The sequence below is a fragment of the Euprymna scolopes genome, chromosome 12, assembly GCF_053919585.1.
Source record: "Euprymna scolopes isolate OS-2025 chromosome 12, ASM5391958v1, whole genome shotgun sequence".
NCBI lineage: Eukaryota > Metazoa > Mollusca > Cephalopoda > Sepiida > Sepiolidae > Euprymna > Euprymna scolopes.
The window spans coordinates 31,047,738-31,062,942 of NC_136493.1; the positions used below are offsets into that span (position 1 = coordinate 31,047,738).

At 34.6% G+C, this 15,205-nt stretch overlaps 1 protein-coding gene across 1 annotated transcript in view; it reads left to right on the forward strand.

Annotated features, from left to right (window-relative positions):
- Window positions 1-15,205, forward strand: part of LOC145291234 (peroxisome biogenesis factor 10-like) — a 36,964-nt gene that overhangs the window by 17,696 nt on the left and 4,063 nt on the right. Inside the window, exons 3-5 of the mRNA XM_080136831.1 lie at window positions 783-859; window positions 6,189-6,443; window positions 9,198-9,364. Of these exons, the coding sequence (XP_079992957.1) occupies window positions 783-859; window positions 6,189-6,443; window positions 9,198-9,364 (499 nt within the window). The remainder of the gene's footprint in view (window positions 1-782; window positions 860-6,188; window positions 6,444-9,197; window positions 9,365-15,205) is intronic.

Consider the following 15,205-nt stretch of genomic DNA (forward strand, 5'->3'; position numbering starts at 1 on the left):
TTATTCACATAAATTTAATATACGAAAGTATAGATTTATGCGTAAACTTTAAGTATTTACTTCAAAAGTGCTCAATACGTAGGTAGAGCTAGTTAGTAATTTATAAAATATATATGGCGATTAAGCTACACTGAATATTCTGCGTTTCATCCAACTATAGGATTCGTCAGGCTTATGCACGAATTCTGTCGTTGCTTCTTGTTTTTATACATGTTGAGGATTTCTAGTTGACCAATCAGCTTTCTAGTCTCCACCGCGCCCCTGACGAATCAAAAACTTGATTAATTTTAAAAAACTTGATTTTAATTTTAAAAAACTTGATTAATTTTAAAAAACTTGATTAATTTTAAAAAACTTGATTAACTTTAAAAAACTTGATTAATTTTAAAAAACTTGATTAATTTTAAAAAACTTGATTAATTTTAAAAAACTTGATTAATTTTAAAAAACTTGATTTTAATTTTAAAAAACTTGATTTTAATTTTAAAAAACTTGATTAATTTAAAAAAATTGATTAATTTTAAAAAAACTTGATTAATTTTAAAAAACTTGATTTTAATTTTAAAAAACTTGATTAATTTTAAAAAACTTGATAATTTTAAAAAACTTGATTAATTTTAAAAAACTTGATTAATTTTAAAAAACTTGATTAATTTTTAAAAACTTGATTTTAATTTTAAAAAACTTGATTAATTTTAAAAAACTTGATTAATTTTTAAAAAACTGCTGAACTTTCAAACAGAATAAATCTGATTAATTTCTATATTTCTTCTTTTTTTTAGGTTTTCAAACCCTTGGTGAAGAATATGTGAATATTATTCAGGTCGATTCTACCTTAAGGAAGCAACACAATGCATTGGTAAGTGTTGTTGAGAGGAAAACAATACACAGATACAAAATATAGAATAGATTAGGTACAATAATAGAAGTCCATGTCAGGTAACAACAACTGGTGAGTGAGTCGACAAGTTAACAGCTAAGTGTTCGCATTTCAACTCCCATCTTCAACTGGCTCTAACTGTTGTGCAGCGGAGGGGGGGATTCATAACGGAGGGATACATAACAGGGATGAGAAGACAATGGAGCGACGATGATGAGACAATTACTAGGGGGGAGTTCATATTTCTAATAAGAGACTGAGATGTGAACAGAGGGGAGATACATTATTGCTGAGGGGGATACAGTAAACGCTTTGGAAGGGGCTTAGACTAACTCAACTCAAACTCTCTCACATCTAACTCGATCTCTCCTTCATACTCTTTTCCTTAAAAGTATATATTGAATCTATATTTCTTTGTGACGTCAGAACATGGCCAACATGGATTTTGCATATGCTTCCAACATTTGTTCTGGCAACACAAAGAACATTCCTTAATTTCCATCGTCCCATTCTACTGGCTCCGACCTAACTTTGTTGTATAGTTATTTCTACTACAAGCACCCCGTTGCAGCCAGATGGCTGCATATTCTTAAAGAAAAGCGAGTAAGTACAGTGTATTTACACAATTTTATTTACATGAAAGAAACAACAACAGTAAGGAAGTGTTCAACACGAAAGTACTTGAAACTATAGGATTTCTTTATACACCACGTTCCTCGTCTTTTTACAGTCACTTTTTTTCAGAGCGAAGATCAGATCGTGTGGGTTTCTTACCCGCGATGCTGCTTTCTTCCAGCCATACACCCACTTTGCTCAGTGCCTGGCCTTGACTTTTATTGATTGTCATGGTGAAGGCAGGCTTCACCGGGAATTGGCGATGATTCCACGCGACAAATTGTTCATTTGTATTCTTGGTATGAGTACCGCCTTCCCCGCAGAAAGTTCTGGCAGACACATGTAGACACAGATATATAGGTATATAGATACAGGGATGGAGAATGCACTAAAAGTGTGAATATTTTGCATTTTTTGCATTTCTATGCATCAAACATGGATATAAATATCACTAAAACATCCGCTGGGTCATAAGCTTCATTTCGGTACCTAACTTGTCTGGGTGGGTTGCCTGTAGCTGAGATAAACCACATCACACACACACACACACACAAACAGACAGACAGACAATAAGAAAATTTATAATAAGATAATGGACAATTCACTACATTCCTGGAATCACATCTAAATAGCAATAATTATTCATTTTAACTTTTGTTCACGATATTTGATTCCAGCATTCTCATTTAATAAATATTATTTTTGATCCTATTTACTTCATTTCTCTAAATACCGGGATCTGTTCCCTCAAATATACAACATAACCAGTTTTGCTCTCCTTAAACATATGTGAACTGTAGTCACATCTTCAAGTCACATCACAACAGTAAATAAACTAATTAATCAAATATACAGAGATAGATAGATAGATAGATAGATAGATAGGGTGGCCCACTTAAAAAGTAGCCCAGAAAATGTAGTAGAGAGGAGAAACATTCTTTTATTGTTTAAATTACTTGTAGTTTTATAAAAGATGCTGGAAGTCCTCCCCGTTGACATCTATGCATTTCTGGACACGTTTAACATTTGCAGATACTGCCTGTAGATCTTCTCTGGTGATTCTCCTGATAGTGTTGGTAATGTTCTCCTTTAGTTGGTCTAGATTGTGAGGATTGTTTGCATAAACTTTTTGTTTTAAAGTCCCCCAAAGATAAAAATCACACGATGAAAAGTCCGGAGAACATGGTGACCGTAACCCTTTGCTAATTGTTCTGATAGGCTTCCATAATCACTATTCTCTGCTGCAGCGAAACTACCATACTTAAAAAATTTTAAATGTTGATTTTAAGTAATTAGGAAGCTTAATCTGAAAAAAAAAAAAAATTGATTAGAGGAAGATTAAAGAGATTGGGCTACTTTTAAGTGGGCCACTCTGTATAGAAGCTACTTTTTTTCAAGTTAGATCCAAATAGCAATGCATCTAAAAAAAGTCAATATTTGATTCAACCTTGTCCGAATTTAACTTAGTAACAGCCAAATTAGACGTATTTAAATACTAGAACCTGTAAAAACCATATAACCATTTACAAGTAAGACAAGGAGAAAGAAGAGGAATTAATAACCACTTGAAATAATTATAAACTTTTATTTAAAGAGGGAAAAATAAATTGAAAGGGGGGGTGATAATAAAATCTGAAGTTCACCTTTTAATCGTATAAAAGACTGTATTTTGACTGCCAAAAACATGTCCCTTTTGGCGAACCTTAAAGTTCTCGTAACAGTTCAGGGGAGAGAAAGAAGTTCAGGATAGGGAAAGAATAGAATTAAAAGATAAGAACAGATGTGTGTGAAATTGAAACGTTCCTCATTCGGACGTTATATGTTTCTTGCGTGTCTCTACAATGGCACTATACTCTATAATAGACATGCAGACCAAACGATTGTACACACATCCAAGGCAATTGCAGAAGCCCTAGAAAATGATCTTCACTTGGCAGTGGAATGGGGCTGTAAGTGGATGGTAACATTTAATGCTACTAAGTCTAAGCTTCTTTCCTTTAACAACTATTAAAAACTTTGTTAGCCACTGATTGCCATGATAAATAACACCCTACATGAGAGCCCATGTTTCAGACTCCCCAGTCTAACATTCACAGGCAACATGAATTGGAACAAATACATTGAGGACGTTGCCAAGGCTGTTGCAAAGGAGGTGAGCTTCCTCTACAGTGCTAGATAATTACTCACACCAGGGAGTATCCTATTTACAAAGCCACAAATCGCCCATGCATGGAGTATTGTTGCCGCATCTGAGATGGAGCATCTGCCACCAATCTTTCACTCTTAGACAGGGTTCAAAAAGGAGTTTCAAATCTGATAGGTCTTGCACCATCGATCGAACTCTGGCCCCTGTCCCATCACTGCAATGTTGCATCCCTGTGACTGTTTTAAAAATATTTTAATGGAATGTGCTGATGAACTCACAGCTTTTATGCTCTCTCGACATATTTATTCCTGACTAACCCGACAAGCAGCAAAATTCCACCTCGATACTGAAAAGCCTTCAGCTCTAATCGTTTCTTCCTTTGGACTATTTGGCTTTGGAAATAAATGTAATGTGAACAGACATCTTGCTATGCCGAGTGGCAATAAGCTTTGTTTGGGAATGAAAATGAGTTTTAAAAAAGTATTTTCTCGTGGAAGTCTGTAGAGTGAGACTGGCAATTCTTTCTATTTGATGCATTGATTTTAGCCAGAATCGTGTCATTTTGATGTTTTAACATTGACCATGCCATACAAAAGCACAGGTTAGTTGTGTGTTGTATACTGCCACTTTCGTATTTGATGGGATATCCGCATTTTGTAAAATTATCGACAACTATCAGAAGACTCTTAATGTATTAGATAGACGTAGTATAGTTGTGTAAGACAATGCTTATCTGCCACCTAAATATTCTTCCGACAGTTTTAATTTTTATTTATAAGATTATTGGATGTAAATAAACTTCAAATTTTTTTTTTTTCTTTTACTAGTACGTAGTGTTAGGACAAGTAATTGAAATCAGGAATTGGAAAAATCGGAACTTTTGGGGGTATGTTCCTATATTCCAATGCCAAAAACGATTCTTTTAATTATCTTTTGTTTTTATTTGATTTTGTTTAAAACATAATCTTCCACTGCTAGTAATAATAATAAAATAATAAATATTTACTGCTTTTAAACTACGAGTAAAATTAAAATCTATAGTTCATCGTCCCACAAGTGTGTTTATACGTTTGAGAAAATATTTGCACATTTAACGTGTGTTTTTATGGTAATTGGAATAAAAAATAACAACTTTATAGTTAAATATTTAACATTTATAAAGACTCCGAATCGGAAATTTAGAACTGAATTGGTAATTGTATCAGAATCTGAAAAATATTGGAATCGTCCCATCACTACTAGAGAGTCGAGATCCACTACTTTTTTTTTTTTTTTTTTTACATAGGCATCACCACATTATCAAGGCCAAGAGGCCACTCAAGGATAAGGGTTAAAGAGTGTACAGTAGAAATTGGACAATATAGTAATCATTAGTAATGAAAATTTGGTAAATTTGATAACTTATATGGAACGGCTCATCAAGAACTTATTTACGTTAGACTTGAAGGCAACCATATTGTAGTCAGCCGGAAAGCAGGAAAACGGAAGACAATTCCACAGGCGTGCAGTTCTAAGAAAGAAGCTTTGTTCATGGAATCTACGTTTAGGTTTAGGCACAGATAAAGAGTGGGGGGAATTATTGATAGTGTTTACAGATAGACGAGTGTTTCTTGTGAAAGTTTGCCGAGGGGGGACCATAGATTGAAGCTTAGTCGAACACTTTCCATGAAAATAACGATACATCAGAGACAAACTCGCAACATCTCTTCTGTGAGATAGCACAAGGCACTTTTCAAGGTTCAAAGGCCACTTGAGAATAAGAATTAAGGTGGCCAGTGAGACAACACTGATAGGCAATTGTGGAAATTTGGTTATATAAGAGGACGGTTTCACAAGAACTTGTTTACATTGGACTTGAAGGCAACCATGCTATAGTCAGCTGAGAAGCAGAACCATTGTATTTTGTTTTGGCAAAAGACTTTGCTCATGAAATTTTTATTTAAATTTAGGCGCAGATAGAGAATAAGGAAAATTGTTGACAGTGGTTGTAGTTAAACAAGTGTTTATTTTGTAGGTTTATATCTTATTTTATTTATTTTTAATTTTTTTTACTGGAGGGAAGGGTGTAACCACTTATCAAGGTCGAAAGGCCACTCGAGGATAAGGATTACTGAGTGTCGGGTAGCTTATGATGTTGACACCTCCCTGCAAGAGTTGTAAAAATCTAACGTCGTCATCTCCCCTAACAGGAATATACATGCGACTGGGGATCGCCTGTGAATTTCATACTCCCATGAAACTTCCTCCTTTGGAGGAAGCTGGTTAAATCCGAATAGGGTTAGTGCTGACTGACCGGGTGGCCGATGAGACAACGCTGTGATGGTCAATAGTGATGGAAATTGGGTAGCATTGGACTTGTTTACATTGGACTTGACAATAACCATGTTATATTTAGCTGGGAAGCAGCCCTGCAGTACTGTGTTCTACAGATGGGTAGTTCTTGGAAAGAAACTTTGTTCATGGAAGTTTTAACCTTGGGAAACACAATGATAACAAGAAATAATTTTGATGATTTGTTCATCGTGTTGTTTTATTTTCTTCATTCAGAAACGACTTTTGATGATAATCCTTCACGTGTCCAGTCCATACGCTCTTCAAAAACTTCTTGACGTCTGCCACCGTCAACTCGTCATGCCAGGTTCCAGCTTCGACTCATTGTCTCCACAGTCAAGGCACTTTTTCCTCCAAAGCATTCCTGTCATCAAACAATGTCTTACATTTGCCCATCGACTTCATCTTGCTGCATTCTATCTGAAGGGAGTCTTCTACCATGTGGCAAAGAGAGTTACAAACACGCATTACGTAAGCAAAAAAAAAATTTTTTTTCTTTTTATTACGCGTTAATCTTCTTTGTTTTTGTAATGAGTCATGGTGGAGCAAAAGAACAGTTGACTCCAAGTCTGCAGCAAACAGTGTCAGATAAAAAATTATTTTACTTTTTAAAAAATTAATACACAAATATTAGTTATCTACAAGTTCCATCACCTGATATTTACAAAGGTTTTCCCGAGAGCTGTAATTTTTTTTTTTTTTTTCTAAATTGTATTTTTTTTTTTTTTTAAATAAACAAACAAAAAAATATGCTATCAATTTTTCTGTTCGTTTGCTTATTTCAAAAAATACAATTTGAAGAAAAAAAAATGAAAAAAAGGATGATAACTCCGGGCAAAACTTTTGTAAATACCGGGTGACGAAACTCAAAGATAACCAACAATTCATTTCTAGGCACACTAATGAGCTGTGATACAGCGAAACAGTACTGTATGTGGATGACTATATATATATATATATATATATATATATATATATATACATTTTATTTTTTATTACCGTATCTTTCTGTTAAGTTACATTATTGTTTCAGCTACTCGGCGGTTTTTTTTTTTTTGGCCGAGTAGCTGAAACAATAATGTAACTTAACAGAAAGATACGGTAATAAAAAATAAAACACATATTTGCTCTACAACAGTATTGAGCACTTTCTTCAGTTTTTATTAATTACCATCTCCACTATATATATATATATATATATATATATATATATATATATAAAAATTCACTTGTTATCCCTTTTTTAAAAGATGGAATCGCTGATCATCGAAGATGTAAGCAAGATCCACAAAGTTTTATAATTATATCGATTTATATTTTATGTATGTGTGTTTATAGTTAAAAAGACTGTTGAACATCTAAAACTGAAACAGGCAGATTAAAAATTACTTGTTCGAAATATGGTTGAATTGTATAAAAAATTGTCAATTTTATTGATTCCATGTGTGGCATTTATTGTTCAATGATATTCATAAGCACTTTGATCATCATCCCAGAAGAAGTGTAATCTTAAATAGACTTCACATTCACCAGATCATAACCCCCTCCACTCCCTTCCATTTCTTTAGTAATGTTATCTCAGAGATAATGTCTATCAAAATAATCCTCAGACTATTCCTGAACTAAGGATGGCCATCACAGCCACGTTCCAAATGCCACAATCCATGCATGTGTAAGCTTCCTAGACTTGTGCTTTTTATCAGAAGGAAGTGCTTTTTATCAGGAGACTCTAATGGTTTTGGTACGCCCTTCTTTATCCACCAACTGACATGATTCACAAGGCAATAGCATTAACACCACCACCAGGATGGCATAAGAAGTGTGGTTCTTAACTGGATGTGGCTCGCGACAGTCAAAGCTAATTTGGAAGCTATGACTGGCATTCACGTCTTCAGTGTGTACTGATGGAATCGCAAATGGCTGAAGTAAGCTGAGGAATCAGCAGCAAAGAGACCTGGATGGACTGCCTCGACTCATGATGCAGCCAATAGCATGTTCTCATGCCGTCAGCCATGACTAGGTAGAAGTCTTAATTAGTCGCGTCAACAGACTCCGGATGAATGTCATCTTAAGTACAAGTATCAGAGCCAAAATAACTTTGTAAATGTTTGTAAATTTTATTAATGTCTCATGGATGTCATTTTTGTGAATCACTCTGTTAAATATGGTGTCATAAAATGTCAACCTTGCTGTTTACAAATTAAATAAATATCCTTTCACATCCTTTTGTGGAACCCCAATGTAATTGTAGAGACGTAAATGCGTGCCCGTTGCAATATTTTGGAGTTATAATGGGGTATGGTCCCTGACAGTCGGGAGATTCTATTTATAAACGATGCTGCTAGGAACTGACAAATCAAATTAATTCACATTCTGCTACCAACCAATCAGAAACCAAAATTGCTCCATAAAAATTAAACCTTTTCTGTAGCAACTTTGCATATGTTTTCTTCGTGTCAACATGGGAAGAATCTTTTGCTCTGTGGCTTCCAACTCGAGAACCAGTCACCTCCAGGACTTGTATAGAACAACTAACCATCAGAAACTGTTCTGAAAACTAAACATGGCTTACAACTGTAGAGTACCCTTTAAAGGAGAAGTGTTTAACGACAAATGAAGTATATAAATGAAACATTGTTGAGAGAAAAAGAACTAGGACGTACATTGGATTAACAGAGTGTAGTTTCAAGGATAGATACAGAAACCATATATACCCCCCCTCTCTCTCTCTCAAGGTAGAGCCGAACTCTGATTTCCAGAACACCTCAAAATTCTAATATAAAATGAATATCATGATTGAATTTCTCATAAACCTTTACTTGAGAAAACTTGCATTTGATTTTTGTTTGAGATTTTTATTTCAATTTTCGAAGGTGATGATGAACGAGTGGTTGACGACACAGACTGACAACCTGGGTGTTCCAAGTTCAAATTTAGTTCACTCCACAAAATGTCACTTTCACTTAGGATGTTGGCAACCTTCACGTGGTCCCTTTTAAAAAGAATTCTGACTAGAAAAATATCGAGGAAACCAATGCCAACAATAGAATCTTTGGATTCATAAGATATGATGATGATGGTTTCAATTTCAGGTGCATCCAAAGAGAGAGAGAGAGAGAGAGAGAGAGAGAGAGAAAGAGAGAGAGAGAGAGTAAAAACAGAATCTTTCTTTGTATTCATTTTTTGTTTGATTTAAAAATGAATGGTTTTGTTTTATAATTTCAGACTCAGTTTTCAACAAAGCCCCAAAAACCGCTTGCCATCTTTCGGGTGCTGGGTTGGTTGGCAACAGCTCAACTGATTGGAGGGTCCGTAATCACTGTGTATCGATTCATCCAGACTTGGCAGGATGAGATTAAAGGGCCAATAACTTCGATAGAAACAAACAAACAGTAAGAAATTTATCAACTCTAACCCTATTTATCCGAGACCATGGAAGGCGGTCAACAATGCTTTTATGTCTCCTTAAACATTTTTATACGAAAAAAATATAATCACTTTTAACCTTATTTGAAAAAAAAAATAAAAAAAAGGGGGGTGTTTAATATGGATGACAATTAAGTTTTGCCAAATGTCCTTTTTTGAAAATAACTATCTTATTAGATTTAAAATCTTGTATATTTTATAAAATATTTCTGAAAAAAATAGTAAGAATATGCTCCTTCCGATCATATATTTAAAAAAAAAATTTTTTCTTTTAAATGGTTTTCACCCCAAACCAGGCACATTGCCACTTGAGACTACTATTTAAGATCAAAAAGAGAAAATAGTTGATCAGCAGAACAGAAGTATTAGAAATTTTTCAATGTTGCTGGGTTTTTTTTAAATGCTTGAAGAGTTGTCTCCCTTTGACATTTATTTCAGTAATGTAAGGACTTAGGTAATCTGGAGTTGCCTCCCTTTGTTAAAAGATCTGTATTTTTAGGATTGAGTGACTTATCTCCTCTTTGACTGTGTATTTAAAAAGGCGCTTATACACCCTGTCTTTTCCTCTTTATGCTGAAAACATGTAAAATAAACAGTCGTGTTTTTCTGTGTTCCTCTGTGTGTAAAAGGCTAAAAAATGTTATGTTGTTAATTAATTTTCCTTCATTTACTTCATAATTAACTTAAGAAAAGTTATTAATTAACCCAACAGTGAGGTTAGTAGAAAGACAATGGGGGGGGGCGAGGTGGTTCACTAAGGAACACAAAGGTAATCTGAAATAAGACAGTTAATCACGGTGTGGCAGTAATTGGGACAAAAGACTAGACATGGAGGTTAATATATTTACAGTTAGTTTGCGGACAATTTTAGAAGTGGGAGTGAGTTTTGTGACAGTTGGAGGCAGATTGTGGCTCGAAGTGGATGGGGAGCTGAATCGATCCACCAACTCATGAACATGACTTCAACAGACAACTAAGATGTTGACGTTAACATGTGGAGGGTTGTTTTCTGTGATGGTATCTCTCTCTCTCTCTCACACACACACACACACACACACACACACACACACACACACACACAGAGTACAATTGATATCTCCAGAATGTGTTAGAGTTTCCATTTTCTTTTGATTTTTTTTTTTTTTTTATAATTGTGAACCAGTGCTTACCCTCGTCAGTTGCCAATGTGTGAGAGACGACAACATGACCAGAACGAGAAAAGAGGATGAAAGAGTCGGGGGTCGGTGATTGTTGAGAAAGAGAGAATATGGTTTTATGATACAAAATCAACATTCATATTTGCCAGAATTTGGCAAGAATGGAAGTTTCCCTGAGTTCTATGACAATGTTTAACTGTGGAACACACAAGATATTTGACAAAAGAAATATAGTCACAAACAAACAAACACATTTAATGTACCCCTTTTCTACTTTTCTCATGATGTCCCCGACTTTTGCCATTCCCGAGTTCTGGGTGGTCACTTGATACCTGCTCACAAATTGATTGCTGATGAAGACTTTGTATGCCGAAGAGTCCCATTCAGTCAGATGATCACTCACACTACGTTGTCTTGATTGTGAGTATAATCGTTCGGTGTTGGTCATCAGAGGTCATTTTTAAGCAAGAAAAAATTATTGTTTCTTTTTTTTATATAAAAATAATTATTTGAATAAATGTTACAATATTGATTTTGGGGGAAAATTATATAATTGTACTTTCTATCTGTTTTTGGATTGAATTTTTGGTTCTCAAGTGCGGGACAATTTTAGCTGGCGACAGCAACCCCAAATCTCGGGGCTATCTCAGAATGACATGGACTCCTCAAGCAAGCAACCAAAGTTGCTCAGAAACTCCAGACTCCGGTTTTTAAAATGAAAAGAAAATATGACCTCAAGAAATAAAGTCTGCTGCTAATCTTCCAATCTCCTTTTTTTTACTTACTTACTTTATATTATAGACTAGCCTGGGTGCCCAGCATTGCCTGGATGTTTGGAGGTGTGTGTTGAGCAAAAAAAAAAAAAAAAAAAAGTGGTAGTAGGCAGGCAGGCAGGCAGGCTTGAACCCGTACCGCAAAGGAGGAAAAGAACATGAAAACAAGAAGTGACGTGTTAGCTGTTGCATCCATCACCAAACCAGAAGTGACGTAGGTTTAAATTAAGGCTAAACAATCGAAAAGATGCAATGATTTTCAAAGATATTGGTGAAAAAAGCGACCCCTCCCTGTAGAAAGTTGAAGGTGAAAGAATTAATGTTTTTAGCCAATTTTTCGATATTTGTCATCCGAAGGGTCAAGCTTCAAAACAATACAGATCTTGTGAAAATTCGCCGCCTCTGTCAAAAATTTTTGCAAGACATACAAACATACATACATTTAAACAGACAGGTGAGATTTATATTATAGATTTTATCAAATAACTAAGAAAAAATTTATAGTTTGCTGATGTTTAGAATAAGAGTTTTGTGTGTTCCGAAAACAATCAACAATAAAGAACATGTTTTATAAGTACATTTAAAAAGAAGCATTAAAAGAAGCACGCTAAAACAGGGTTACACATTTACATATATACAACGATTATTTATTTACACAGAAGTATTGAACAATACAATGTTTGTGTACACGCGCGTGTGTGTATATTATGCATGAAGGGAAACGTTATGCATGTGAGCTCATTGTATATACATGGAGTTAGAATGTTCGTTGTGTATATATTCTTCATGCATACGTATGTCTGGATATTTGTGTGTGTGATAACAAGAGTTCAATAAAATATGCGTTGAATGTTCATTGCATATGCAAGAGTTCATTAGGGTACATAATGTCTAATCTTAAACGATTTGTGCCTGTCAAGGCCAGCAGGGAAAATGATGCTTACATCGCAGCTAGGCACGAAAGGACGTGTGTTCACATCAGCGTCTCGAATGAAGAGAGAGAGAGAAATAGAAAGAGACGGAATAGGAAGTAGAACGCCATCTGTCGACTAAACCGGGAATCATGACAAGGGCAGGTAACCGATGCGTAATTGAAATATGATTGAAATATTTGTGTGCGTGTGTGTAACCTATGAAATAGCATATCAGTCTGAAATATGAGTAATGATTGTTCTTTGTTTTTTATATAAAAATAATTATTTGAATAAATATTACAATATTGATTTGGAGAAAAAAAAATATATCTCTGTACTTTCTATCTAAGTGTTTTTGTATTGAATTTTTGGTTCTTAAGTTCTAAAATGCTGGACAATTTTAGCTGGCAACAGCAACCCCTAAATCTGGGGGCTATCTTAGAACTACATGAACTCTGCAAGCAAGCAGAAGCAAATTATGAACTTTCATTTTTCCTTGGCTTACATTGATAATCTCCACCCACCCCCCTTCACATACAGAAATTATAAATTAATAATCTTCCTTTTTTTTTTTTTTTTTCTTTCTATTTTTTCCAAATCAGGTTTTTCGTTTTCTTTCATCACTTATTAAATCTGAGAGATTTTAATGGCATTGTTCATCACACTGTCTTCTGGAAACAATTATTGCACTTCTCTCTATATTTAATAAATTTCTCTTTTTCTTTTTAATCTGACAATATCATCATATACCAGCAAGACCAACCCATACGCACAAATATCATTATATTAATTCGGTAACACAACAGACATATAATTTATTGCAAATAATGATGCAAAATCTTTCTTTCCAGGTAAATCAGACATCGTCTGTAAAACATATATCGTCCATAGTTTTTAAAGTTCATTTATTTGTGGATAATTTCTAGCCTTCTTTAGCTCACTCACGTTTTTTTCTTAATTGTCTTTTTTTTCTTTTTTTTTTTACATGGGAGTCACCACTTATCAAGGCCCGGAAGCCACTTGGGGATAAGGGTTATTGCATGTACAGTAGTCAATGGGATGATATCGTAGTAATCGTCAGTAATGGAGATTTGATAAAGTGTCTTACTTAAGGGGGCAGTTCATCAGGAATTTGTTTATGTTGGACTTGAAGACATCCAAGTTGTAGTCAGGTGGGAAACAGGCTCGCATATGCAATGAGCATTCAATTGTCTTTTTTTTTTTTCTCATTAGATCGTTTTTCTTTTGCTTTGATCTCTTCCATCACACCGTCGTGATTCAAACCGTTGGCCCAAGTTGCCCAAAAACTCCAGACTCCAGTTTTTAAAATGAAAAAAGATATGACCTCAAGAAATAACTAGCAGGCCACACGGTGTTGCCCGGTCACAAAATATGTTTAAATATGATTGTTCTGTCTCCAGACCGGGCTCTTTTTTAACAAGGGACACACGCTTTAAGAGCACAGGTGCCTCGTTCCTCGTTCGCATTCATCTCTGTGCGAGTTTTTTCATATATAGTTTTCTTTCTTATTTCTTCCCTTCCTGATCTTTCTTTAATGGAAAACTTAGCCGTTTAGGCATTCCAAATAAAAAAAAAAGAAAAGGAAAAAAAAAATGTCATATCGATATCCTTCGAGAATTCCGTGTTCCCACACGATCTCGCCCCAGTGTTGTTTTGCGATTCTGTCCTTCCTCCCTTTTAACCGCGGAATTTGAAACAATACGCACAGACTTTACTCAACTCCATGAACTGGGCTTTCCCCGTTTAAGCCATGAGGTATGTTTAGAACATCCTATTATTCCTTTACCTGGCTATTCCTTCTATGAAGAACTCGAAACCCTATTTCTGTTTATTTAATCTAGTGTGTGACTTCTATATTTAATTTGTAGAAATTCTAATTTATCATTTCCTTCTTCGTTCGCACAGAACTTATATCTTTTCTCAGACTTCTATTATTTTTATTTCATGGGCGCTTGGGTAGTTTATGCGCCGCACTAGAATAACAACCTTTGTAAAAAAGAGACATAACTGTTCCATACTTTCACCCAACGATTTAATAAAAAGAAAAAGACATTTTCTAACCGCTCCATACTTTCACCTAACGATTTAAAAGAAAAAAGAAAAGACATTTTCTAACCCCTCCATACTTTCGCCTAACGATTTAATAATAATAAAAAAAAAGGAAAGGACATTTTTTAGCCGCTCCAGACTTTCACCTAACAATTTAATGGAGAAAAGACACTTTTCTAACTGTTATGGACTTTCACCTAACAGTTGATTGAAAAAGATAAGATATCCCAGAATCTGTTAATTTGGAAGCCTGTCCAAAACATAATTATTTTCATGTATTATTTCCTTTTGTTTAATTATGTTTTCTCCTTTTAACTATTTGTTTTGTTTTTGTTTCAGATTTTTTTACCTAATTAATAAAGCGTTTTCAACGTAATAGCTGTTTTCGTTATGTTAATTTGAGTTTATCTGTCTGCTCAACGCACGCTTTCTAAAGTTTGACTGCTAGACGGTATTGTAGGTACCTGAAAGCAAGATTCTGAGGAATAACTGCCGCGAGTTCCAGAACAATGATATTTTAATTCATGCAAATTTTGTATTTATTAACCCAGAATCAATTCTCTATCGATTCTTAATATTGTATCCAATATATAGTAGTGATTTTGAAAAGTAAAAACAACACTGATGGATGCCATTGACTAGAATTGAAACCAAAACATACAACTCTCCAGCTTCACTTCTTAACTTCTGAGCCATGCCCATATGCATATAAATAGTTAAAAAATAATGTTGTTTAACCTATGAATGTAAATTTATGCATGAAAATAGGTTTAGTTATCTATTTCTGTCAAGGTCAACTGTTTTCTTTTCAATTTTGCCTCCTTAGCAAGAATATTTTGCCAGCTAAAAACCAAATCAGAAGTGTACTAAAGGTCCAAATACCCTATATATCA